Source organism: Lepidochelys kempii, chromosome 21, assembly GCF_965140285.1.
Source record: "Lepidochelys kempii isolate rLepKem1 chromosome 21, rLepKem1.hap1, whole genome shotgun sequence".
Classification (NCBI taxonomy): Eukaryota; Metazoa; Chordata; order Testudines; family Cheloniidae; genus Lepidochelys; species Lepidochelys kempii.
In genome coordinates this window covers 8,981,128-9,008,876 of record NC_136400.1, presented here as the reverse complement: position 1 = coordinate 9,008,876, position 27,749 = coordinate 8,981,128, and the positions used below count along the sequence as shown (strand labels likewise).

The window sequence follows — 27,749 nt, the reverse complement described above, 5'->3', positions numbered from 1 at the left end:
CCACATCCCCTTGCCAGCTAGTCAAGCATCAGCATCTCCATTACAGCTGTGCAAAGAAAGGTCATTCTGTGCTACAGAAGATTTCCTAATAGAAACAAAAGGGGGATTTAATCCATTGTTCTCAAAGGGAGCTGCTATGTGCTTAGCTGTTTTGAAATTGGGGCAGAAATGGATCACCGAGAGGTTAATTTCCTCCTTTATACCTAGGTAGCAATTGGTGTGTGTTAATAAGGTTGTGATACCACAAACAAACAGCTGGGCTCATTCTTCACTCAACAAACTCCAAAGGCAACAAAAAGCAATTTGACTCTTTGCAGTTTATTCACAATAATACATCTGGAGAGCACTGATTGTTACCCACAAGCCAAAAGCAAGCTAAGGCTGTATGAATCATAGAATATCATGGTTGGAAGGGACCACAGGAGGTCATCTAGTCCAACCCCCTGCTCAAAGCAAGAACAATCCCCAATTTTTGCTCCAGATCCCTAAATGTACCCCTCAAGGATTGAACTCACAACCCTGGGTTTAGCAGGCCAATGCTCAGACCCCTGAGCTATCCCTCCCCTGCTTGTATGCAAGGTACATTAAGAATGATTCAATCTGTCCATATGAACTCAGTCTGATCCCAACAGTGTCTGGGAGAGAAGCTTTAGACAGGAAAGGGAATGCCTTCATCTGGTTCTGGTGAGGCCTGGTTTGGCTAGGCTAATGGGGCAAAGCCCACTCTGTTGTTAGCCATATCAAAGACAGAATAATATTCCCTAAGGAAGATGTTACCCAGGATCCAGACTGGCTGCTCATTCTGAGAAGATACATAAGTGGTCTCAACCGCAACTCTGCAGTAGCCATTGTTCTGTAAGGGGGAAAAAGAGATAGACACGTCTGTAGGGATGTATAAGCTGCACTCTGACACGCCAGTGGCATTTTTAAGAGCTTTGCAATGTTTCTGATGGGAGCAGGAGCAGGCCCCCATAAGCTCGCATTGTGGGAACACAAACACCCCATCGGTTTTTGAGTGCTGTTAGAAATGACAGGCAAACAGAGCTGCAATGTGGTGGGATGGAGCGGGAAAGGTCTCTGTCTTTGCACAGAAGCTCTGACTCCCTGTCTGACACCTGTGCATGGTTCATTGTCTCTGTAAGATAGAAGTTGGTTTTGCCTTTAAAGTGATACATACATTGAGGACGTAGACGGAGGGAGGCAGCGGGAACTGGGATCCATTAATGATGAAGGTGGTGGTCGGCACGTTCTGGACGTTGCTGCCACTAGCCATGTACTGTGAAAGAAAAGAACAAGAGGGGGTTGAGACAGTTACAACCTAGAGCAGAGGCTGCTCCCAACAGAGGAGAATGGCCACTATACAGCATCTACCATTCCACCCAACTGAGGGCAGAAATTAGAGCTGGGAGAATTGTTTTGCTGAAAAATGGACCAAAACTATTCATGAACTTGATCTGATCGTTTCAGCTGGGGAAAGTTTTCTCAGGGCCAGGAAACCATGTGCCAGAGCTCACACATGTGTTCCCTCTTTATAACCTTTGGTGAGGGCCCTTTCCTGGGAGGTGGGAAATCTACATTAAGATCCCCACCCTGTAGCAGGGACTTGAACTCAGATCTCCCCTGTGCCAAGTGAGTGCTCTAACCACTAGTCTATTGCAAGGTGTGTTTCTCTCAGTCTCTCCTGTTGAAGCTGTTCCGTTTCAACATGAGAATCCAGGCAGAGAATGATTTAAATCCACACTTCTTACCCATCAGATGAGCGTCAATAGAGGATTCGCACTCATTCACTCTCTCTCTCTCTTTGGCACTATAAATATTTAAGCATTTATACGAAGTGGAACAGCTTCAACAGAAGCAATTGAGAGCAACCCAGCCCTGTCAGCCTGTGACTTGACTCACCCCTATACTAAACTAGCCTTGAGTGAAACTCAGGGATTTCACCACTAAAATTGAGAAAAAATTATTCCAGTGCTTAAAGCATCCCCACCTCAGGAATGCCTCTAACCAGAGTTATAACACCAAGGGCTGTAAAATAGAGACACCCAAGTGTTGGGAAGTTTTAGGGGGGATACAGAGAAACCCCAACAAATGGTAAAATAGATCAGATAAGCTCTGACCAGAGAATTTATGCTGACCATCTGCACAAACAAAGAAAGTCATAAATAAGTTACAATTCGGGTATGAAAGATAAAGCACAAAAAAGATTTGAGCAGGGAGGAGGAAACATAGGCGCCAGTGCACAATAGGTTAAATTTTTCTGCCTAGGGGGATCGTATAATGTAATAGGATTAGTGAAGTTAAAGGCGGTCACTAGTTTTACCTATATAATGCAAATAAAAAGCCATGCTCTTTGGGAACCATCTCCAGAGCTAGAACTCAGACCCCTCTGCATGACCATGACGTGCAGAGGCATCAACCGGCACCCCCAGGCAAGGGAACCCTGAAGGGGTGAAGTTTGTCTGTATATTGGGAGTGGTAAGCATAAGAGATTGGTTTGGCGTATGTGTTCTCTGTACGTTGCTAATAAATAGATGTTCAGAGCACAGCTGTGTAAGGCTTTTCACTGGGAAAAGATCCTGCGGACCCATATGGCCCTGAGCACCGTGGGTAAGGGCAGGTACTTAAATTGACCAGGTTTTCCTTGAGCCCTGTGAGTAAGGGTAGGTGCTTTACAACTTAAGCCCTTGGTAGGGAAAAGGTGGACTACCTAAATGAACCGGATCACGTCTTGAGCCCTCAGTAGCGTATAGCGTATAGCGCCCTAGATTTATATATATATAAACTATATATATAAATATATTTATATATATATACGCTATATATATAGCGTATAGCGCCCTAGATTTTTGCAGGTAACAGCCCAGAATAGCCTGACCCTGGCGGTTAGAGCACTCCCCTGGGAGAGAGGAAGATCTGAATTCAAGTCCCTACTCCAGAGCAGTGATTCAGACCTGGGGCTCTCCCATTCCCTAACCATGGGGCTATAGCTTATCAAGGGAAACACTCACACCAGGTATGATGGCCTGACATTAACTCTTCCAATCTGCTGAAAAAATTAACCTTTTTTGGAACAGAACCAAATATTTCCCCCGAATTTTTGGTTGGCTGGAGAAACTGCAAAACCAGTTAGTCACACAGCTCTAGTAGAAACCCCTCTGCAGCACTCTGCCATTACATGGGCAGCAATTCACCAGCCTCACACACGCTCTTCTGTCTGATGGGTGACCACCTGCAAGGTTACGCCCAACCGGCCTGCTTCAAATCTCATGCTGACTTTACACTGGGCCAGCTCTTCAGAGTGTGTAAGTCAACGTCGCTCCAGAGCTATGCCCATTTACACCAACTAATGATCTGGCCCACTGACTTGGGCAGAATTGCTTCTGATTTACACTGGGAAAAGGGGGATCAGAAGCTCTCCCCCCAAACTCAGGGGAGACTTTCTGTTTCCCCAGATGGAGTTAGTGCTGTCACCACCTCTGGTTTAAACCGCTGAGCTCCTCTAGGAATCCTTGTCTGATCACCCAAAAACCCATCAGTCTCATCTTATGTCTTGGATTCCTCGTGTCAGGCACTGCAAGATCCCTCACAGATGTCCTCGGCAGTGTGGCCAGGCACCTCTAGCTCCTCCCTCTCCGTTGGATTCCTGAGCACCCACAGCCTCCAGGAAGTCCCCCATGTACTGCTCTTGGATGGTGAGCAGAAACGTCCCGGTGTCCACAATGCCCTGGCAGCCTTGGCTGCACCAGCCAGTCGCCTGCTGTCCAATAGCAAACCTAAGGAGGGAAGGCCAAGAGACTTCACTGTGCACGTCTGTCAGCCACGAGAATGCCTCTGATGCAGGCTGAGCCAAGAGCACAAGGCTTCAGATATTCCGTAACGTGCAGTTCAGAGACCCATATTCTACAGAGCCAAGCTCTGCCACTGGCCCCGATTCAGCAAAGGACGGCAGCACACGCTTAACTTTCAGTGCGGGCTTAACTCCCTCTCTCTTCAGCAAAGCACTTAAGCACTTAAGCATCAGGACTTCAGGATATGTTTAAAGATAATGCTTAAGATCTTTGCTGAATTGGGGCCTATAATAGGCGGTTTTAGCAGTACTTGAACCAAAACCCTGGATCCAAAGTCTTTTGAGAGAGTGTCTGAAATCTAGACCCAACCTTTATCCTGGGCCAAGATCAGATCTTGTGTAAGTAATAATCTCTCTAGGCTAGCTAGAGAAGGACACAGAATTCCTTCTTTTTTCAGCCTCTGGCACAGAAAAGTTGAGTTCACAAAAGGCAGCTGACTTCATTAATTACAGCTGGAAAGGCTGCCCATGGACAACCAGGAAGAAAGGCTCACACCCATGTTAATAAAGGGGGAGATTGCAAACAAAACTTACTCCTCAATACCAATCTTCCAGTAAACTTCTTGGGTAACAGGAACCCAGGTAATCTGGCCAGAGAACAGCTGGATATCAATGCCTCCCAAGATGACTTCCCCTCCGTAATCATACGTTGGTTGCCTGGAAACACAAATAGTTAAAATATCAGACAAATAGTTAAAATATCAGATTCTGACCTCTGGAGCATGGGGCATAAAATACATGTGGATGGGGGGCCGGGTGATGGATCGACAGTAAGAAACCAGACTAAGGGGTAAATATATGGTGAGAGAGAGAGATGGAAATATAGACCTAAAATATATAGGAGAGGTGAGAGAGAGATCTTACCGTGAGAAATAGAAACTGAAGGTGGGTTCAGTAAGCTGGCCCTGCTGCAGCATCTCCTGCATAAGTGTGTTGTACCCCGGTATGGTTACAGGAGGATAAGCCATTCCCAAAATCCCATCAAAATATGTGTAATAGAAGGGGCTGCTAGGCTCATCCTGACTCAGACCAAATTCCTGGTGTTCAATGGTGATGTTCTGGATCTACCAGGGAAGAAAATCATTGGCCGTGGCGAGAATTTTATCCTAAATGTTGACAATGAAAACAAGTAACCATTTCATTCTCAAGGGTGGCTGACGCTCAAGACAGTCTGATAAAGCACATCATTAGGGTTAGATCTGATGCTTCTCTAAGCAGCTGCATATGCTCCATATGGGGTGGGAGTCAGTTGAGGACAGTGTCTCAATCAGAGAAGAAAATTCAAGGCACAGCAAAATCGGGAAAAAAAACATAGCCATAGAATTTGTGCCTAGTAATGGTCAGTATAGCTAGCATTATTCCTAACTGACCTATGCACTGGTTAACTCGAGGCTTGTCTACACAAGAAAGGTGCACGAGTTTAACTTAAATCACTTTTTAAACCAGTTCAGCTAAACTGGTGCAAACTCCTGTATAGAAGTTTTTCTCTCGGTTTAAGAGTGGCTTTATGTCACTTTGCTTAACGAAGCTAACCCACTCTTATGTTCCCGATCAACTTTAATGACACCAAAATAAGCCACTCAAAACAACACAAGGGCATCCACACGGGGGTTTGCGCGGATTTAACTTAATCGGTTTAAATTCACACCTTAAGTCAAAATTGGTGCAAGTTTCTCATGTACACAAGCCCTTATTATGTCCTGTATTAACAGGGTCTAATTAACAACATAAAAATCAAATGTACAGGACCAAATTCACTGCTGCTGTCATAACTCTGAGGCCAGTGGAATTTACCTCATAAAGTGTCCTCAGATAAATGTTTCCAAGCCCACTGCAGTTAAACTAGAAAGATGTATCACCTATTCCTGCTGCTATGTGGGGTACACGCTTCAGTAAGTTGCATTCAAGACAAGACATTACTAACCACAACCCCATTAATCCCAGTGACGTCCGATGATGCCAGAGACACAGCTCTAATGACAACGCGTGATGGGAGTGGCGCAAATTTCACTTACTGTCACTGTGTTATAACCTAAAACCACAGTCAGGTCTCCAAACCCATAGTCCAGGGTGTAGGTCACTCCAATGTCGGGAAAGGTGGGTGACTGGCTGGGGTTGAACCTTGCATGATTGGCTAGATTAAAAACAAGATTGCAACATCATGGTCATTCTCTTTGGTGGCTGCAATGTGATTTGAGCCAGTCCCACTGCGGACTGAGTGCCCTGACGAGGCAGCATTTCCCAACAGCTGACTTCCCGTGGAGTGAAATGACCAGACAGCAAATGTGAAAAATCGGGACAAGGGGTGGGGGGGCAATAGAAGCCCGTATAAGAAAAAGACCCAAAAATCGGGACTGTCCCTATAAAATCAAGACATCTGGTCACCCTAGAAAGAACAGGGCCAAGAGTCAGCCTGGGAGTTTTGATATGACTTTTTTTAATGCCCATCTTTTTTATTTACCTACCTTGTACCCGAAACCATAACCTTTAAGAATTATGGGCCAGATCCTCAACTGGTGTAAATAAGTGTCGCTCTACTGAAGCCAATTTATACCAGCTAAAGCTCTGGGTAATAGTTTTGCCATTCATAACATTTGTTGCCTCCCAGCATGACTGCTTAAACTTTAGTATACACACTACAGTATTCTACAGTGCAGTATCTCAGCTGTAGAGTTTTGGACTACTATTTTACAATATTGTAGTACCTTTTTATAAGGAAAGAGTGATCCATACCATATTCAGGGCTTAGAAAAGAGCTCTAGGAGACTAGCCGATACCTTAGTATGACATTCACAAATACTGTCTGAGAGGATCATTTTTGGTTTGCAAGATGCTATATCTTCTTGCCTAGTTGGAATTGGACTCCGCTTCTCAGGAGCCATGCACACAGGACATGCATCTACTGAATATTAAACAGCTGAGCAGTACTCACTGCAGGTTTGGCTCTGGCAGTATGTAGAGGGCACCCACAGGTTGGAGGAGCCAGTGTCGAAGAGAACCAGGAAGTTCTGGGGCGGAGTTCCAATGCTGATCTCTCCAAAGTAGAAGGACTGCAAAAGAGAGAAGATGTGTGGGCAGGTGGATTCCTTTGTGTTCTTAATCATTTTCCAACAGTTTGACTTCTCTAGCATCTTCCATTTGAAGATGCCAAAGGTCTTTACAGCCTTAAAGGAATTAAGCTCCACAGGGGTGTTCCATTATTTTGCATACGGGGGAATCGAGGTATGAAGAAGAGAAGTGACTTGCCCAATTCACCCAGCAAGTCAGTCGCAGAGCCAGGAACAGAACTGTGACTTCTTGTCTCCCAGTCCTGCACTATAACCATAAGCCCAGTCTCTGGAGAAGACACACGATGTATCCCAGGGAATACACAGCAAACATTTGGGAATGATAAATTGGGGGGTGGGAGGGGACAGGGCAACCTAGACTCTGCTTTTTCTCCAAACAGAAATATAATTCGAAGCAGAACTTGTGTGTTCATTGTATTCCGTGAGATTTTTTTCATCCAAACCACTTCAAAATAGTTACAGATTTCCAAGGATTGAAAAGAGGGGTCCATTGACTTGTGACCACAGAAGTACATAGACTGACTAGGTAATAAGGTAGGAAAGAAGGCTAGCAAGACTACATAAAGAAAGAAGACAGACGGAGAGAAAGCCTTAATACTCACATCCAGATAGTTGGCTATTGGTACATAGGCGACATTGTAATTATTGAAGTGGTACTTCCTGGCAGGATCAACTTTGTGATGCTTCAGAAAATCCTCCAGAACTCCTTTCTCCTTCATCACCTCTCGCATAGACTTTCCTTTCTTCAGAGTGACTCTGCACAGAAAAAGAGCAGCTCAGGAAATGGTTCATCCTCCCAAGTATCTCTCATGTTGTTCCCCTCTGTATCCTGCCATAATGCTGTTCCTTCCTCATACAGCTCAGTGTGTTACCACCCAAAGTGGGAACGCCTGAGCAGAGGCAGAAATAGATTTACAAATATCATACAATTAGTAGTACTTTGTAAGGAACATAAGGACATGACTTAACAGAATACAGAAATGCTGATCTATTTACTATGTGGGTACTTCTACGCACTCCTCACTACAATATCTGTTCTGGAATACTCTACTCACTTCACCAGCCCTTCTGAGAGCCAGGATGAGCCACTTCCTGGTGCTGGATTTCTCCATCAACTAGCTCCTGATCCTAACACGTTGGTCACTGCCACAAAACTAGGCTGACACATCTGATCAACAGCCCCTATTTTTATATCCTGGGCACTGCCCCCTGCTCCATTATCTGCTGGCACCCAAATTTCCATATCACAGAGCTCACCCAGCGTCTACACTTGGTGTATTTTATTTCTCCATGAAGTATGAAGACATTTGTTTCTTTTGTCGGGTGCTGAGATTGTAAAGCAATTAGCACTGTTGGCTGCAAGATCAAACCATTAAGATCTGCTCAGAAGCAAACCTCTGCTCACAGCAAAAGAAAGGTGTTGTCAAAATGTCACCACACTGGTGCGTTATCTGTTTTCTTCAAAACTTCCTTGCCAAAAATGAAGAAATCCGCCGCTGGCTGCAATGAATGGAAATTTGATACAGTTATCTCTTTTTGACCCTAGTGGTTAGCCAAAATTCAAGGCCTAGCTGATTGTTTTGCTTAGGAGAAGAAAGTCACGTTGGAGTCAGGTAGTTCTTTGATGCAATCTGGTTCACTTACAAAGACTATACGAAGTCCTGTTTCCCTGAAAACAACAGGAATCAAACATCAGGAGACAGTTTCTTTGCTCACAGTTCCAAGCCCCTTTCTAGCTAGCACTTAGCCCCAAAATCTCCCTCTTTCTAGGCTCTGTCTCAGAGCCATGCTCCCAGGCCTTTTCTGAATTTGTTTCTGTGGTGTTTCTCTTCTTCCCTCACACGCATAGACACACCGCTCCAGTCCAATCGATCCCCTGGTCCTGAATTTATCAGATCACAGTTAGAGCTGTGTGAATAACTGATTTGTTTTTTAAATCATTGGAAGTACCAAAAAAAAAATATTTTGGGCCAAAGTGCCTTGTTCAACCCAAAACAAAGCCTTTGGTTTTGCTTTTGAGCTTTTTAATAAATAAAAAACAAACGAACAAACTAGGAGTACATTTCTAAACAAAATTTGTTGTGAATTGCTCAGAAAGTTTCATTTATAAAATGTCATAACTAAACACTCGTTTGTTTTTTCAACTGAAACAATTTGGTGAGTTTGAAACAAATTTTCAAAACGTTTTGGCTGAAACAAATCTGCATTTTTCCTGGAAAATTTTCAGCCGAAAAATTCTGCCCTGCTGTGATCGCAACAGAACTCCCTTTGGGCCTCAGAGCTGGCTCCTACTCCAGTCTTGCCTGTGGTTTTGCTTTGGGTGGAGGCTTCTATTATTTCAAGTATTTATGCCTTAAAGGAGTTCCATCCTGAATTACATTTATCCTGAATGAATGGCCGCTGTTATGCCTACCAGCTTCAAAGAGGTTTAACCCAACCCATAGCAATCCTCATGGTGGAGCTGAGTAGTTATATGAGCTAGATTCTGCTCTCACTTGTGTAAATCTAGGCCATCTCGATGCTACCACATGTCGGCAAAACTTACGTTGCTCAGGGGTGTGAAAAAAGCACACAATCCTGGTGACATACGTTTCACCGGCATGAATAGTAGTCCCACCAACATAGCTACCGCCGCTCATTGGAGGTGATTTAATTATGTTGATGGGGAAGCTCTCTCGCGCTGGCATAGAGCAGCTACACAAGAAATCTTGGTACAGCTCTGCTGCTGTAAAGTCTTTCATATAGACATAGCCCTACAATAGAATTGGTCGGTTCATTTTTTTCTTCCTGTAAAAAATTTCCATGTACATGGAAACATTTTATTTCCATCAACATTTCTTCGACTTTCTTAAAAAAACACCCAAACTTTTAAATATTTCAATTTAAAGGTGTTTCGGGGTTAAAATAAAAAAATTTCAAAGAAATCCAAATTTTTGAGGGAGACGTTTTCCATTTTTGTCAAACCACCATTTGTTATTAGTAAAAAACAAGAGATAAAAAATTTTCAACCAGCTCTGGTCTGGCGTAACAGATGTTGTCTTCACGGGAAGCCCTGGTCTTCGCTAGGAGAGAAGGTGAGTTCTTAGCTCATCCTAGCTAGCATGTGGTGACTAACTGAGGTAAAATCCCAGGGAAAATAGTTTTAACCCTTGGCTCCCCCATAGCCTTCACCTCGAGACTTGCTCACTGTGACCGGAGTCTCAGGGGAGCCACCTAAGATCACTCAATTGGGGTGAACTGCAACGAATGGGGCAGGCAATCCCCAAAGCTGGTGGATATTCCAATACTTAGATTTACCAAAACAGCTTCTATAATACCCCACTGGTTACCCAGAAGCCAGCAACACAGTTCCCTTGAAGTAACCCAGCGTTCAGCCTCCACCCAGACACCCAAGTCAAATATGATGAGGATTACTGAAAATCTTATTCATCATATAAAAAAGTTCTACCAATCAAAGGATCGGACACATGACCTCCCAGATTAATGAATATTCCAGACCTTACCCAAATACACGCTTACAGCCAATCCTTATTAACTAAACTAAAATTTATTTAAAAAGAAAAGAGCAAGAGTATTGGTTAAAAGATCAGTATACAAACAGACAGGAGTACAGTTCTGAGCTCAGATTCATAGAGCTTTGTAGCTGAAAAGAGTGCTTTCTGAAATAGTCCATAGGTTATAGTCCAATGTCCATATTCAGGGTGAAGGACTGGAGATCTCAGCCTTGTGGCTTAAGCTTCCCCTGCATGAAACATCAAGCAGATCTGAGATAAAATGAATTAGGACACAAGGCATCTTTATACAGTTTCAGGCCTTCTTGTGGCAGCTCCGAGTCCTTTGGTGAGCAACAGACAATTATGGGGACTTTTGAAGTAGATCCATTTCCTAAGCATCACCAGTAATTAGCTATATGGATTAACAGAAGGCAATTGCCCGTTTTCCATCATTCTCAGGTGATTTGCTATACATTTCAAAGAGACAAACACGGTGATGTTACTATGTTTACAATTCATCTAAATATTAATATATCCTTTTGATCTCTGAATCAATAGCTATAGTGACAGACAGGAACTGTCTGTTTACATGCTAGCATCAAACAAAATATGAGTCCACACATACAATTAGTAATTTGTAAGAATATAGGTTTTCATTTCAAAGTTCTAGCCTATCTACCATGGAATGGCCTTAATTACCATTTACATACTGTTCTAACATCTCTCTAATGGTTGACTTTGGGTCAATTATCCTGCAGGATGCTTATCCCTTTCTGGGCATACATCACACTTTGTATAAGATTTGTTGCAATTAAATAACAGTGGTAGCAACAATGATTTGCATGATCATATTTTAATTAGATAACATCACACTCCCACACATGAAAACCACACATTGCCTTGTCTCCACTAGGACTGTACCTCATGTTAGTTACCATGTGTTAGCTAACCTGAGGTAAGAACATATCATCTTTTCAAGTGAGCAAATCACAACAACTGGTGATGAAGATGGGTCCCTCATCCTGGGGTTCCCTCAACACAGGGACCGGTAGTGACCTGCTCATGGAGATAAAAAATTAATTTAAAAATGTTTGGATGTCTGGGGGACATTTATTTGTTTGATTGTTCAGTAGAGGGCTGAGCCAACCATAGTGCGAGACCGGAACAGTGCACCAGAGCCAACGATATCCAGGAGAAAAAAAGGTTGGTGGTTTTACTGAGCGTAATGGCAACTAAAACCCGTAACTTGCTGCCCAGCCTTACTCCTGTTAAGCCAACCGATGAAAGATTTGCTGAGATCATGGAAATTCTGTTAAGTCTCTGCTCCTCAATGCTTCCAAAAGCAAATATAAAAGACAAAGACAAAAATGGTGCTTAATAATGGGAGCTCATCCACTAACCTTTTGTGATACGGCCAAAAGGTAGAGGAAGAGCTGCGGCAGCTACAGGATGCTGAAATTGTATCCAAGGTTAACTGCAGTGAATGGAGCCCCCTTATAGCATCAGTAGGAAAAGAATGGGCCTGTCCGTATTTATGGTGATTTCAAGGTAACACACATGAAAGTAAAACTTCACCAGGGGGCAATGCCTACATTTTTTCAAGCTCATCCACTACCATTTGCAATACAGCCGGGGACAGAGACACACTTACCGGGCTCTGGAAATCTATCCAAGGTTAACTGGAGTGAATGCAGTGAATGGCCATTTCCAGGATCCCATAAAGCCAGTATTGCACGTGGATCAGTGTACTTTACATGGGAGAGAGATGATTTTTGCCTCATCAGTTGGGAAGAGCATTTCTCCATGATCAACCTCGCCCACCCCTATCTCCAAATTCACACACATAAAGGCTTACTCCAATATAACAGGCTAGTGTTTGGAATAGTTTGTGCACCTGCCATTTGGCAGTGAGCCGTGGGCTGGGTACGATAGGGCATTCCTGGCACTCGGTTTTACTAAGACGATATACTAGTCCTGGCGATAGTTATGAAGAGCATTTTGAGACTCTCCAAAAGGTATTTGTGAGGTTGGCTGTGCAGGGGCTTAGAGCAAACAAGGGGAAATGTGAACTTTTCAAAGAGTTACTTACATCTTGTGGCCACACCACTGACCAAGAAGGATTACATAAATCACAAGAGAAAGCTGAAACTGTCCTTAGCACGACCCAGCCACAAAACATGCCCTGTGGTTACATTCCTTCTGGGGCCTGGTCATTTAGTACCATAGGTTCTTACTAAAGCTGGTGGGAAATTATTTGTCTGAACCATTTCCCAAGCAAAACGCCCTGTTTTGCAAAATCATGGGAAATTTTCAGGTTTTGCCAAAAAAAAAAAAAAAAAGTCAACTCCCTGTCAAGAAAATCAAAGTGACAGCTCCCCGGCAGGCAGGCAGGCTGGGACACTCTTGTCAATTTTATTTCATCCTGCCTGCAGCTGGAGGGGGCATGGAGGCTGAGCACCCAGGCTTTCTGCCCCTCCAGCCCCAGAGCTGGGTGGGGAGGCAAAGCTGCAGTCAGGATCCTTGTCTTCTATTGCTGAAGCCACTGGAATCCTGCCAGAGCAGCACCATACCCATGGAGCTTGTCTTTGTCTATCTGCATGCAGTTAGTAAACCTGGTTCTTTGGAACCCAGTCGGGGCTGTGTGGTTTCCACATATTCTTAACATTGTGAAGAGAGCAAAGACACAACCGTCATGTTCCAATGTGACTTAATTTTCCAGCAAGGAGCAGCCTGGTGTTAAATTATTCTAGGTTATGTGGGTGTAGCGGAGATAAAAATCCTCTCTTCAGAGTTCAAAGTGCTTTCACAAATGTCAAAAGAGGAAGCGGCAGGTTTGCCAACCCTCCAGGATCATCCCAGAGTCTCCAGGAATTAAAGATGAATCTTTAAGTAAAGATTATGTTCAGGAAGATGTCCAGCCAAAACTGGCAACCCTAGGAGGCTGTGAGGGTAAATTAAGTAAGGAGGAAAGTGTTCCTATCCCCAAATGGCAGAGAGTGAAAGTGACTTGCCCTCTGTCACATCAAATGTCAGCAATAGAGCCGGGACTGAAATTCTGGGGCACCGTTACCCCAAGACAGGTTACAAGCGATTCCCACTGATTGCAGCTGAGAGCACTGTACCTGAGAGCAAAATCTGGCCCCTAGATTTGCCAATGCTTGGAGTAGCTCATCAGGAGCAGCTAGATGTTTCTGCCCAGGAGTTCAATGTCCCATTGACATCAACTCAGATTCTGTAGCAGGAGATTAGGGGCCAATAAGCCCCCAATTCCAGGGTTTTGAAATGTGCCGGGTTCCCTTAAGTTCCACCTTCCTGGTTCCGTTGGCTCTTTGGTGAAATCAGGCCAGATTTGTGAAATGTTGTAGTTTTGCTGAATCAGCAAATTGTTGAATCAGAAGTTTTTCTGACCAGCTGTAGTCTTCAGTTAACAGATGGGTAAACTGAGGCCCACAGCGGGGCCTGAGTTCAGATAGGAATTCATTGGCAGGGTCAGGAATGGAACCAGCACTCTTGCTTCTCAGGCCTTTTCCATAACCACCAAACATTCTTATCGACCTTATCTTAACTAAAGGAGGGGCAATCATTTTCTAAGTGACCAGCGTTCTGCTTAAACCTCACCCTCCCTGGGCCTCTGTTTCCACATGTCAGAGTGCTTTGAGATCTACAGATTCAAAGGGCTGCATATTATCAAGCCACTAGTCCCAACAAAGGAAATGAAGGTGTAGTGAGCCAGGTGGCATTTAAACTTGGAGACGCAGCATGACTGAGGCCACTCTATCCTACACCACCCTCTTAAGAGTGAGTGGTATTTAAATGGAATTCCTGTGGTTGGTTTCGCTTTAAATTCACCCCTGCTCAGAGCAGCTGTGTGTTCCTGCCCATGACATACCGTTTCGATGCCATGCTTCCCTCAGCCATGAGTTTATTTTGCACCAAGAGATCAAACCAAAACACATTTGCTTCATGGTTTTAATGCCTTTTATTTATTTGCAGTCACCTTCGAAGGAGAGCCCAGAATCTCATAGTCCAGATTTCACCAGAGAAAGGCTTCAGAAATTTGCAAAAGATCAGTACAGAGAGACATTCAAAATCTTTGGAAAGAGGCATGTGGGGGCCACAGTGTCAGCCCAGCAGTTTGGAGGAGAGGCAGGAGACGGTTTGAAGCAGCATGGATGACAGTCGGTGGCGGTTACGCTGCTGGGGCAAAGCCCATCTGATTGTTGCCTACATCGTAAACAGAGTAATATGACCGGAGGAAGACGTCACCCAGGATCCAGCGGGGCTGCCCATTCTGGGATGGCAGGTAAGTGGGTGAGATGCCCACGGCACACTCCCCGCTATTGCTCTGTTGAGAAGATAGAAAGCTGAGTTAAAGCCCTTTGGTTTTGGAAGCTCTGGTCATAACCCATCACATAGATAACACAAGTATGGGTGTGCCCAGCAGACCCATATCAAATATACAGCTCTCCGGGAGCCCACCCAGAGGAGACTCCACAAGTAAAGGAAGGTGAGGATAGCGCATGGCTATGAAAATCCATACCGGGAGCACGTAGGCAGAGGGGCTCAGCGGGAAGCTAGTTCCACTGATGGTGAAGGAGATGGTAGGCATGCTGTCAATGCTGCTGCAGCTAACCACGTACTGTGGAGAGAGAAAGCAAGAGCAGGTTTATGTACTGTGCACAGCCACTGCAGACAAAATGCTACGTCCCGCATGCCTCTTGAACCCACACTTCTCCACACAGAGCCGCCTTCCATCAACCCGGGAAAGCTCTTTATAACAATCGCATGGAAAAGGAAGGAAGTCACATGTTTTACTACACTCAAAAGGCCTCAACACCCTGAACAAGCAGAAATTATTAGGTCCAATAGGCACAAAAAGGCACAAAAAGGTTAAATGAGTTGCCCAAGACCCAACTGAGAGTGAGTGGCAGATCCAAGAATAGAATCTAAGAGTCCAGACAACTAATCACCTGCTTTAACCACTAGCCCATACTTTCTCTGAGCTGTTTCACCTAACAGAAACCTGCTTAGAGGCAAGGTTCTTCCCCTCTTCCACTTTTAAGCCTCCCATCCTCTCCGTACCTCACCGTAGCCGTTCTCCTGAGCACCAATGTCCTCCATCAGCTGCGAAAAGATCTCTTGTGGAGCAGTGAGGAGGGAAGTTCCAGTGTCCACAATCCCCTGGCAGCCACCGCTACACCAGCCAGTGGACTGTCCGTTAACAGAGAAACTAAGGGAACAGAACACAGGACACTTCAGCAGGAAAATTCAGCAGCAATGTACCCATCTCTGTTGTGTGATGAACCAAGAACATGGGGTCCTGCCATTAGAGATGTTCGAGCCACTGTTTTGTGTTCTCGTGGGATCTCTGGAACTTGTGAAGTTTGGGTTATCTAAGGTCCCACAGAGACTCGGGGGCAGAGTCGGGAATAGAACCTAGGAGCCGAGTCAGGAGTAGAAGCCAGGAGTCCAGGTCTTGACTTCCAGAGTCCTCTGTCTGATCATGGAGGACAGGTTCATCAAAGGCTATTAGCCAAGACCGTCAGGGATGCAATCTCATGCTCTGGGTGACCTTAGCTGCTGATTGCCATAAACTGGGAGTGGACGACAGGGTATGGATCACTCAGTGATTACCTGGCATTGGCCACAGCTGGAAGACAGGCTACATAGACCATTCCTCTGATCCAGTATGGCCATTCTTATGTTTCTTATTATGACCAAAGCCCACTGAAATTAATGGAAGGAACTCCCACGGATTATGATGGGATCAGGATGAGGCCCTACATTCCTACAGAAAATACCAATGACAACAATCTTACCCTTCAATTGCAATTTGCCAATAAGCATCCTGGGTGACGGCCGTCCAGACAATCTGACCAGAGTACAAACTGGAGTCAACTCCTCCAAAGAGAAGTTCACCACCATCCTGCATGCCCTCTTGCCTAAACAAACGCACAGGTGAGAAAGTGCCTGGTTATTTATAGCCATCGACAGAGTCCAAAGACAGCCTGTGACTGGAACATCCAGGATCCTAGCTGGAGTTATAGCACAAAAAGCTTCTCAGAGATAGACCAAGAACCCTGGTGGCAATTGCGCGGGGAGGGGGGAGAAATCAAGCTTATGCAGAGCTTTTGATCATCGTGCACCAGACACATTGGTGCTGTGACACCTGAACATTCATCCAGTGAGTTGCAAACCTGGGCAGTCCCCCGACACCGTGACGGCAGGTGGGTGCCATTCAGTTTGCAATGGGGTGTTGCAGAAAAGCCTCATCTACTGTTTGGAGGAAATGAATCATCTTATAACAAGGGTGGAGTTGTCAATCTAGTGCCTGGCGTTCAAAGGTGCCATGGAAGTAGCTGAGAGTACTCGGCATCTGGGAGAAAGCTGGCGCTGAGTGTCTAGCGCAAATCATAGGACGGGAAGGGACCTCGAGAGGTCATCGAGTCCAGTCCCCTGCACTCACGGCAGGACTTAGTATTATCTAGACCGTCCCTGACTGGTGTTTGTCCAACCTACTCTTAAAAATCTCCAATGATGGAGATTCCACAACCTCCTGAGGCAATTTATTCCAGTGCTTAACGACTCTGACAGTTAGGAAGTTTTTCCTAATGTCCAACCTAAACCGCCTTTGCTGCAATTTAAGCCCTTTGCTTCTTGTCCTATCCTCAGAGGTTAAGAAAAACCATTTTTCTTCCTCCTCCTTGTAACAACCTTTTACATACTTGAAAACTGTTATCATGTCCCCTCTCAGTCTTCTCTTCTCCAGACTAAACAAACCCAATTTTTTCAATCTTCCCTCACAGGTCACGTTTTCTAGACCTTTAATCATTTTTGTTGCTCTTCTCTGGACTCTCTCCAATTTGTCCACATCCTTCCTGAAATGTGGTGCCCAGAACTGGACACAGTACTCCAGATGAGGCCTAATCAGAGCGGAAATGGTACGGTGAGGCCTAGAGACCGTAGCCCATGAGGAACATACTGTGTCTGATTGGGTAGAACCTTCACCCCAGGGAGGGGAATGACCTCAGCAATCTTCCCCATACTGAGCGGTTTGCCCGGCTCTGAGTGGGAGAAGAAGGGGCTGCAGAGAAGGAGTACGCACTTCCAAGGGAAGGGATGAAGTCTGCTCCTAACCATTATTCTGCCGTTGGCCCTCCTCAGGGTATGGGAGACCAGAGGAGCCGACACAAAGAGAAAAGGATCATGGGAAACAAAGACAGCACAAGAGCTTAAAGAGACAGGGGAATGGCCTCCTCCTACTTACCCGCTCAGGTAGAAGCTGAAGAGCGGGGCACTGATGAGGTTCTTCTGCATCAGACCTTGCATCACGGTGGTGGCACCGCCAGCAGAAATGGCAGGGAAACCCAGCCCGAGGATCCCATCGAACTGAGCATAGACAAAGCTGGTGCCAGGCTCGGTCTCACTCAGGCCAAATTCCTGATTTGGGATGGAAACGTCCTCGATCTGCGGCACAAGAGATAGGAATAGCCATTACAACCAGACAGAGCAAGCAGGCCACTGAACCTAGCAAACCCAGGAAGGAGAACTTTGGGTGCACTTATCTAACCCGCCAAGAAATCTCAGAGCACTTTCCGTGGGTACCATCACCTCCATTTTACAGATTGGGAAACAGGCACAAACAGGTGAAGCTATTTACCCAGCCCATCAGAGGCAGAGTTGACAGTAAAAACCAGGTCTCCTGACTCCTACCACTACACCACTCTGCCTCTTACAATATTACTACACCATTGTGTTGTTACTTCAGTACTAGCAAGACCCACTGAGGCTCAGACATTCCTCTAAAGCTCTGCAACTAGCGGATGTCCAACTAAAGAAAGGCTTTCCAGCTACAGGTGCCTCTCCGTACACAGCCCGGGAGTCCGAAGGTTCACTGGGTTGAAAAAGGAATGCTGAGCACCTTGGGTTTTGTTTGAAATACTTAGACTCCCAAACATCCTGTTCCTTTTCTCCAGCCACCTCATTTCTGAAAGCCCACTTCAAAAGCTCACGCTGGATCCTTATCATCTGGAGATTAAAAGTGGAATAGGCATCTCCGTTTTGGCCCTCGGAAAGGCACTATTTGAACAGAAAACTCCCCAATGAGCCGTCTATTCACTAGCTAGAGTGGGTGATCTCAGCCCCCTGGTGAAATCAGAGACTTTCCACCGCTGCCTGCTGAAGGAGTTCGGATGCCAGCGCCTGCCAGCCAGTGCTAAGCTCTAATAACTACATGTCGTCTCCTCGGCTGAGGCTATTACTTACCGTCACGGTGTCATAGCCAAAGACTCCAGTTAGGCTACCGCTGCCATATTGCAGAGAGAAGGTCTGTCCATTGGAAGAGTAAGTGGAGGAGGCGCTGGGGTTGAACAGAGTGTGGGTGGCTAGCGGTAAACACAGATCAGCGTCAGCTGTCAGCTTGTGCGAATGACAGATTCAGACTCAGAGTTGAACTTCCCCGCCCCCACCCTGAATTGAGCCCGCCATTAATCCCCTCTAGAAAGGTCCAAGAATGGCAAAACTTGACCTTTCTGTCGCACCTTCCCCGGCAGTTCTCAAACACTTTGCACCCATTCCTAATAAATGAAGCCTCACCGCTTCCCTTCGAGATAGGTCTAATCACCCACACGTTACAGGTGGGGGATGAAGGCACAAAACAGGGTCGTGCCTGCCACTTGACCATTCTTCCCTGACTTGCCTCTTTCTTCACATGCAGCCTTCTGAACCTGTCACTTCTGCCTACGCTGATTAAAATAGCTTTCTGGGACCCCAGACACCTCCACACGCCATTCTGCAGGGCCGTTATGGAACTGAAAGCGTTGGAGTAACAATTTCTCCCCTTTGTAATACACAGATTGATTTTATTTTTATAGACGTATAAACCGGGCTAGAAATAACACTGCTGCAGAAGATCCAAGACAGACAACTGCGAAGGGCTGGACACGTGTCTAGAGCAGATGCAGAAAGGGTACCAGACAGGGCGAAAGATGCAAGCAGGCAGAAAGAAAGACCAAGGATGCGCTGGATGGACATGGTGAAGACTGACAGACAACAAAAAGGTTTAAAGAGGAACAAAGCCAAGAAGCTGGGACAAGATAGGAAGAGGTGGACAGACTTCGTTCGGCTTCAAGGGTCACAGCTGCACTGACGGATGGGAACCAAAGAAGAAAAGAAGAAGAATCTGTGTTTCTGTGTGTGTATTATATAATCAAACACAATCTATTTTAAATTGTGTGTGCGTGTATATCTGTGCCTAAATCAATTATTATTTGAATTCCCGTAAGAGCCTAGGAGCCCCAGTCATGGACTAGCCCCTCACTGTGCTAGGCACTGTACAAACAGAACAAAAAGAGGGTCCCCACCCCACAGAGCTTCCAATCTACGTAAATGACGTGCACTTTCACAGCCTGGGCTATCTTTCTGTTTGCAGCGGGACTTCAGAACACTCCTATCATATTGGGATTTGAAGGATGTCTACATTATTCCTGACAACCAATCTGGATTAGGGCTCGGTCAGTGCCCAGGATGGGATACTGTGATCGAGACCCTCCCTCCATGGTAGAGACATTTCCCTCAGCCCCTTGTGCATGGGGATTACTCACTGCAGGCCTGGCTCTGGCAGTACACAGAGGGCACCCACAGGTTGGATGAGCCGGTGTCGAAGAGAACCAGGAAGTTCTGCGGTGGGGTTCCAATGCTGATCTCCCCATAGTAGGACATCTAGAGAAAAGGGGGCATTCTTTTCATCACAGGTTCTGCTTCTCATGACCCACGTCACTTGCCAACCAATAGTGCTATTGAGCATGCTGGAGACCGTCACTGCCGTCTGCACCACAAAAGTAATCTCAAATCAGTGGGGCTGCCAGGTGGGTTGATGGTGACAAGAGACGGTGGAATCTCATGCAGTTAGAGGTTTTGCAAACGACGGGTTTCCAAAAAAGGGCAAGCTTTCCCCCCTTCCATTTTAACCCTTCCCTCTCCCCCCAGAGAGATTCAATTTCTTAAATATATATTCTAGCTAAGGGCAGCCAGTGCTCTTTATTAGGGCCGGGAGAACAGTTGGGTCTTTTACTCCTCACGGAATAAAAACTATATGGAGGAACCACCGGGCACAGCTGAGTCCCAAATAACTGTGTTTACTCACTACAGCAGAACCTCAGAGTTACAAACAGCAGAGTTATGACCTGATTGGTCAGCCGCACACCTCATTTGGAACTGGAAGAACACAGTCAGGCAGCAGAGACCAAACATAAAGCAACTACTGTACTGTACAGGACTGTGTTAAACGTAAACTACTAAAAACATTAAGGGAAAGTTTAAAAAAAAAGATTTGACAAGGTAAAGAAACTGCTCTGGTGCCTGTTTCAAAATGGCTAAAAGCGGCATTTTTCTTCTGCATCGTAAAGTTTCCAAGCGGAGTTAAGTCAATGTTCAGTAGTAAACGTCTGAAAGAACAACCAGAATGTTTTGTTCAGCATTACGAACAACCTCCAGCTATATAGCTCTTAGCTATATACATGTGGCTGCTCTAGAACACAGTGACCACCACGAGAGGGCCCACAAACTATTTAAGGGGATACTACCCGATTCCTGTACACTACAAGAACCAGTCCTACAGAAGATGGGCTGGTGCAAGTTGGATATCGTATTTTCCATTTGAATTTTCTCTCCTCCCATCCCTGCTCCTCAGTTGACAGCCTCCATCATTTCCTTGTCTCTGCTCCATTTTTGTCATTTTTTCTTCCAATCAGGCTCATACTCACATCCAGGTAGTTATCCAGGACCTCATGGTCAATAGCGAAGTTGTTGAAGTACTTGCTGGCTGGGTCATACTTGTGGTTCTTCAGGTAGTCCTTGAGTACGCCCTTCTCCTTCATCACCTGCCGCATGGATTTGAATTTCCTCAGGGGGATTCTGCACAGAATGAAAAGACAGTGACCAAGTCTCCCCTCTTTGTTTTCCCTCTTCCTATTCCCTCTCTCCTTTTTGGTCTCACTCTTCCTGCTTCTCTTCCATAGCTTCAATAGGTTTGGGATGGGGTAGTTTAGCGGTATGTTTTCCAGCCACTCAAAGAACCCAATGCGCTAGGACTAATTAGTTGGGTTCCACAGGGACTGACTTCATTGTAATTGCAGCAGGGATAAATTTGACCCAATCTCTTCCATAGTCTTGGCTCTCTTAAGACCTCCTTGAAATACGGAAGTAGCACACTGGCAAGCTAAGAATGGGAGATGGACACTGGGGTAATCATGTCAATGTTAAGGCCAACCCTGGACTATTGTTTCCTTGGTCTCTGGGAAAATGCAAAGCCATGGAAGAAAAAGCCGAATGTTCTTAAGAATAGTACTTCACACTTGTACAAGCTCTACTGATTCACTGATCTGCAAGTCTCATAAGGTCAGTAGCATTGTCCCCATTTTACAGATAGGTAAACTAATGCACAGAGAAATTAAGTGATTTGTCCAAGGTCATAGAGCCTGTCAGTGGCAGAGCCCAGGACAGAACCCAGGAGTCCCACTCTCCTTCTCAAACCACTCCCCACAACATTCCTATTCTTTCCTTCACCCCAGCATAATCAGCCATCACTGTCATGTGGCCATGCTCTTATTCCATGCTCACCTCACCAGCCCCTCCGAGAGGTGGAGACACACCAAGGCGAGGATCAGCCACTTCATGATTCTCTTCTTTTGCAAGCAGTTTCTAAACAGACCACCACTTCAGTCCTGGACACCAGGCTGAGGTTGGAGTCCCAGGCTCCCTGCCTATATATACCCAAAGGGTGCACTGTTGTCTCCACCTCCTTCTGCCACTATCTCATTCACATATCAGAAGCTTATCAACTGTCAATAACACTTGATGCTGAGGCTTGCAATAACAGGGCTAAGGACCCTTTATCTCAAGAACAGCTGCTTAATCAGAAGGCTAATTGCCATTTTATTTTTAAATTACTCCTTGAAGGGAAATGTTGGAATGATCAGAGGAATCGAAGTTCTTAAACTCCCAAAACACCCAACAACCCACCAGCTTGTTCCCCTTTATCTTCCACTTGCTTGCAGTCTGATAGCTCCATCGCATGTTTTCTCCAAAGAAGGAAAAGTTTGATCACACACAGCAGCTGACTTATAATGGAAAGAACAACAAGATTATAATCGTTTTGGGGGACCTGCGGCGTGTGTGCAACTGTAGGCTTAATTTGCATTTGCAATTTTACACGAATGTGTGACAGTCAATCAAATCTTTGCACGTAAGCACAGTAAAAATTGGAGTATGGAGGCCAGCTAAGTACTTAAAAGAGATGACGCAAGGTTAGGTGAGACTCTTACATGAAAAAGACCAAACATTTAAGTCATCGTTAGCTCCGCAAATTCCAATTTGCCATCGAACGTATTGCCGGGGCAGTGGTAACTCTTAACCTTAACTCTGGAGTTAAGTTACGCTCATGGAGCAGTGGGAGACACGCAAAAAGTGTCTTTAAGCATCAGCTTTGTCTAAGATGGGATACCAAACCCTAAAATGCCTTAATCGTAATCTTATTGCTATTAAATGGTGTCACTGCACAGCAGAGTTAGTTATTTGGGTTTCTTCACCATGCATTTCCATTTCTTAATAAAAATCTTAACTCTGAATTTCTTGGGCTTGGAGATGATCACAACATCACTGTCATGTTTTCTACCCTGGCCTTCACTGAGACGGACTCTACACCTTCATTCCATTTTAATCGTTTTTTTTGGTCTGCGATTTAATACAATACTTAGGATTGCCAGCATGGTATTTCAAAAATATAGGCCAGTTTTCAAAGCGCGCACACACATGGATCCTGGGCTGACACTGCAGAGAGGTATTCATTTGGGGCAGGATGGCAACTTGCCAAAATTTGGTCCCTGTAGTTTGCATATTAATTATTATTATTATTATTAAACAACACTCACCGGAGTATTTCTTGCTGCTTTTTGCAGCACTCAACAGCTCCTGATCCTGTGGTGCAGCGAGGAAGAAATCTCTGCAGGGTGCCATTTCAGATTTCAATGTGGGGTGAAGGGCTAACTTTCAGCAGGAGGTCCAGAGGCCACTTTGGCATGACGGAGGAGCAGCCGGGACTAATTTGAGCAGCGCTGAGGCCCTCTACGGCCAGGTCAAGTTGCCAACTGGCGGCTCTTCACAAAGTGCAATCCCGGAGGTGGAGCACGGTTCTGCCCCTGATTTCTGGTGCCAGAGTGATGCCCCAGACCACTCTGGCTGCAGGCAGTGCTACACTCCTGGTGGAAATACTGGAGAAAAGGCACTCGGTACTGATTTTTTATTTAAATAAGGGGCATCCCTTATAACATAGGACTGTTATTATCCCTGTGGAGGCGCAGCCCAGCAGACCACTGGGGAGGAGAGCTCTGATCATAAACTCGATCACCCTTGGATCTGCAAGGGAGACTTTATCAATGGCCTTGCTCGGCATTGGAGAACGAAGCCCCCGTGCACAGGACAGGAACGGCAACCCCTTCCCCACTCCTCAGCAGCATCTAGCTCAACTCCTGTGTCTGTGAGCTTGAGCCACCACTTCATCATCCAGTTCCCATCAATACCCTCCAGCGTCAATCCCTGCCCTGGTCATTATCACTGTTCTCTCCTGAGCCCCAGGTAACGTGGATTCAGACATGAGCTGCTAGGGGAGTGAATTCCAGATATGCATCACTCACTAGGAGAAAAACCCCTCTGGACATTTCATCTAAACTTCAGAGGTTCCAGGTCCAGGGACATCCGTGTTGTCCTGTTGCTGCTAAGTTCAAAGGGAGCTTCACCTGCACCCTTGTGATCGACCGTGATGGGTCTTCCAAAGATTTCACAGGGGGAAGGGCCAGAAGGGACCGTTTCGATCATCTAGTCTGAGCTCTGCATAACATAGACCAGAGCATTTCACCCAGTCATTCCTGAATCAATTCCAGTGTCTGGATCAAACCGCCAGTGTGTAACCCTGTTCTGAGCCCATCGTACCTACTTCTGGCAGATAGCTGGGGGTGGGAGGTGTCTCTCTCCCCTCTTCCCCCACCCCACTTTCTTTTTAAACTCACTTTGTCAACACTTGAAGAACTTTTCATGCCAATCAAGTCTTACGGAATTGCTTCCTCCATAGTCTCTTTTCTTAACTGCAGAGGGGTAAATTGACCTAAGAGCAATGCCATACTTTGCACCAGGTTAGATGTATGATCACCTTGATATCTGCGTGAACAGGGGGCGGTGCAGAGCAGCAAGGAGAAGGAAGACTCTCAAGCTTAGCTGTGCAAGCAGCAGCCCTTACTCTCCACCCCCAAAGATTGTGACTGTTCTCAGCAGAGGTCTGTGCTACGTGGCCCATATCCCGGTCTCTGGATTGTCATTGACAAAGGGCAAATATAAAGATCAGCTCACTCAAGGGGAACTTTATCACCAGGGGCATAGATAAACAGTGGAAACTGCTCACCCCATGGGCCAAAATTACAGAAAAGCAAATAGAACATGGGTGGGAAAGGGGCATGGAATAAACCCTGTTTCCCCACCACACACACTCAGATCAGATTTGGTCTTGCAGAATGTTCCTTTCTCCTTCAAGCTTCATAAAAAGAGGGCAAGAGGCCAGGTGCCTGGTTGTATCAGCTAAATTTATTTATTTATTTATCCGCTGATTTATTGCCAACACTAGAAAGGTAAGAATTGCTACACTGGTTCAGAGCAATGATCTGTCTAAGTCCAGGATCCTGTGGCCATCATTAGCAGATGCTTCACGGGATACTACAGTGAACATCATAGTGGACAATTATGGAGTAACCTGCTCCTAAAGAAACTTTATTCCTGACCCTAGGCAGTAGTGGTTGACCTATGCCCTGAAGCATGAAGGTTTATAGTCCTCATACATTTTCTATCGTGTCTGAACCAAACATCGATGTTCTCATTATTGATTTAAATATCTACTCATCTGACATCCTACCAGATTTTTTAGGTTCAGCGATCTTTTGTGGCAGAGACCCATACTTTAATTACGTAAGGTGTAAGAAATGTATTTTCGTCTCAGTTCTAAAATGCACTGCCTTTCCGTTTCATTAGATATCAATTTGGTTTTGTCTTAAGAAAGAGGTTACTAGGGTACATAGGAGTCACCATAGGAGACGACGCCTCGATTGCATTCATTATTTCATATTTCTCTCATGACCCCTTTTATCCAACTCCTCTCCAAAATAGATAGTCCCTGCTCTCTCTTCACACCGATGCCTTTCCAGGACTCATCATTCTATCACCCAGCTCTGCCCCTCTCTCCTTCCGCTAACATGCTTTTTGGAGACGGAGAGACCAGAACGGAACAAATCAGTGAACTTCAGAGCCATCTAGGCAATTTGGCTACACAGCACTCTTTCATTTCAATGAGGGGGGGGTGGATGAATCATAGTCAGCTTTGACAATCTCAGGCAGAATCCCAGGTGCGGGTGTAGTGTTAATTGAGAAATCGGCATAACTCCACAGCACTATTTTCAATCTCTATCTTTAGAACACATTGTTTCGTTTTCTGCCCACTACTATACACCAAGCCAGGGTTTTCATCAAGTTGTCCACTGTAACACCGGAGTCTTTTCTTTGCCTTATTTCCATCACTTTAGAACCTAGTAAGCTGAATTTTATCAGCCATCATTAGTTCTTTGCCAACTTCTCTGGTCTTAACTAACCTAAATAATCATTGTGTCTGCAAATGTTGCCACTGCTTCGTTCATCCCATCCCATCTCATTTATATAATAAATACTAGCCTTAGCGTAGACTTTTGCGGCACACTGCAGTGTTAATCTTTCGACAGGTTGAAAATTGGCCATTGACTCCTCTTTCTTTTCTGTCTCTTAGCCAGTTTCTGATCCATGAAAGAATTTTCTCTCTCCCTCCTGGTGATCATTCAGTTTTCTTAAGAACTTCTTTGTGAGGGACTTTGCCAAAGGCTTTTTGAAAGCCCAGATAAGTTCCATCAACCAGTCCTACTTATTCACTAGTTGGTCAAACAAGCTCAAAAAATTCCAGTAGATTAGAGAAGCATGATTTTCCTTAACTGGAACTGTCCCCAAGTCTTGTGATATTTGGTGGTTTCCTTAAAGGTCACACCACTGAGATCAAGGGACTTTCAGATTTCATTAAAAATATATATTTATAGCGCTCATGTTTACAGAGAAACCCTAAAAGCACAACCCCTAAAGGCTCACACATCCGAAAGCACAAAGAAAGTCCCCCAAATACTTGTTATTTTTTAAAAAGTTTAAGATTTTAAGCCAATCTCAGGATTTTGGGGGGGGGTCTGATGTGATTTTCAAATGCTTGAGATTTCAAATGCCTGCAGTTTGACCTATTCTGGTACATTTCACCAGCTGATAAGTTCAAACAGGAGCCTGCTATTAAGGGATAGCTCAAAGCTAAATAGATCGTAGCTAGTCAGCACTTTGGGACTTCTAGTCTCTTCTTCCATCTCCACCATTGTCCTTTTTATGCTTTACTCAAGGGTGCCCCTTTGTGCTTGGCACAGCCCCTAAAATCCCACCAGCCAAAGAGCTCCCCACAAATAACTTGAAACACACCTCTCTTGCAATGCCCTTTCACTTCCTTTTGTTGGAACCAGTGGGCTCTGTATTGTATTATCCAGGTTAGATTTAAGCTCTTTTGGGCAGGAACTGTCATGCATATTCCACAAAGCACCTTCTATAAACAATGAGAGATTTTCAAGGGCACACATGGCAGGCAGGTGCTTCAATTCCATTTTTCCTTTGAAAGTCTCCCCCTACACAGCGAATAACCAGGTAGAGGCCATTGCTGGAGGCAGGATACAGGATACATGGAGCAATGGGCTGTTCTCACATGGAAAAGCTTATGTTCCATTGCTCGGGAAAGGCACAGGGCTGGAACAGCAGGTGGTCAGAATTGAAGCGCATTGGGGTAACGGTTTGTGGGGAGCCCAGGACTGGTAAAACAGAGCGTAGTGCAGGTCAGGACTAGGGGGCATTGGCACAGCTGGTCACGAGATGAGGAATAGAATGGCAAGTAGTGCTCCAGGCCAGGATTGCCAGATACCGGCAGAGCTAGAGGTGGCGTCCAGGACTAACACAGCAGAGGCTACAGGAGGTTGGGATAGAGGCGTGTTGGCAGACCCGTGGGGGGAGGCCAAGACTGGCATAGCAGGTCAGGATTCGGAGCACCGGCAGAGTTGCATGAAGGAAAGCGCCTACTTACGCTAGGATTGATTCTGGCCAGCACGCCGGGTCTCCAACTTAAACGAGCAACTAAAATTCATCTTTAAACTGGACAATACTCTATTTAACACCAAACAAGCCACACCCTCCACCAGA

General features: G+C 45.4%; 2 protein-coding genes across 4 annotated transcripts; both read right to left on the bottom strand.

The window, feature by feature from the left end:
* Positions 1–700: 700 nt before the first annotated feature.
* LOC140901484 (pepsin B) lies at positions 701–9,517 on the bottom strand. Its single transcript, XM_073320409.2, has 10 exons — positions 9,505–9,517; positions 7,971–8,007; positions 7,518–7,671; positions 6,780–6,897; positions 5,863–5,981; positions 4,712–4,911; positions 4,382–4,504; positions 3,623–3,773; positions 1,178–1,276; positions 701–853 (listed from the first exon to the last, which is right to left on the bottom strand). Exons 1-10 carry the CDS (start codon positions 9,515–9,517, stop codon positions 701–703), a joined length of 1,167 nt encoding a protein of 388 aa, XP_073176510.1.
* A 4,874-nt stretch (positions 9,518–14,391) lies between these two features.
* LOC140901324 (gastricsin-like) lies at positions 14,392–24,469 on the bottom strand. 3 transcript variants are annotated; one of them, XM_073319955.2, is made up of 9 exons: positions 23,339–24,469; positions 21,173–21,323; positions 20,012–20,129; positions 18,675–18,793; positions 17,677–17,876; positions 16,229–16,351; positions 15,492–15,639; positions 14,950–15,048; positions 14,392–14,754 (listed from the first exon to the last, which is right to left on the bottom strand). In XM_073319955.2, the coding sequence occupies exons 2-9, from the start codon at positions 21,296–21,298 to the stop codon at positions 14,599–14,601; spliced, it is 1,089 nt and encodes a 362-aa protein (XP_073176056.1). In that variant the 5' UTR covers positions 21,299–21,323; positions 23,339–24,469; the 3' UTR covers positions 14,392–14,598. The 3 variants fall into 3 exon arrangements, with proteins under 3 accessions (XP_073176056.1, XP_073176059.1, XP_073176058.1); XM_073319958.2 differs by lacking the exon at positions 23,339–24,469 and adding an exon at positions 22,029–22,283; XM_073319957.2 differs by lacking the exon at positions 23,339–24,469 and having other exon boundaries at positions 21,173–21,482.
* Positions 24,470–27,749: the final 3,280 nt, after the last annotated feature.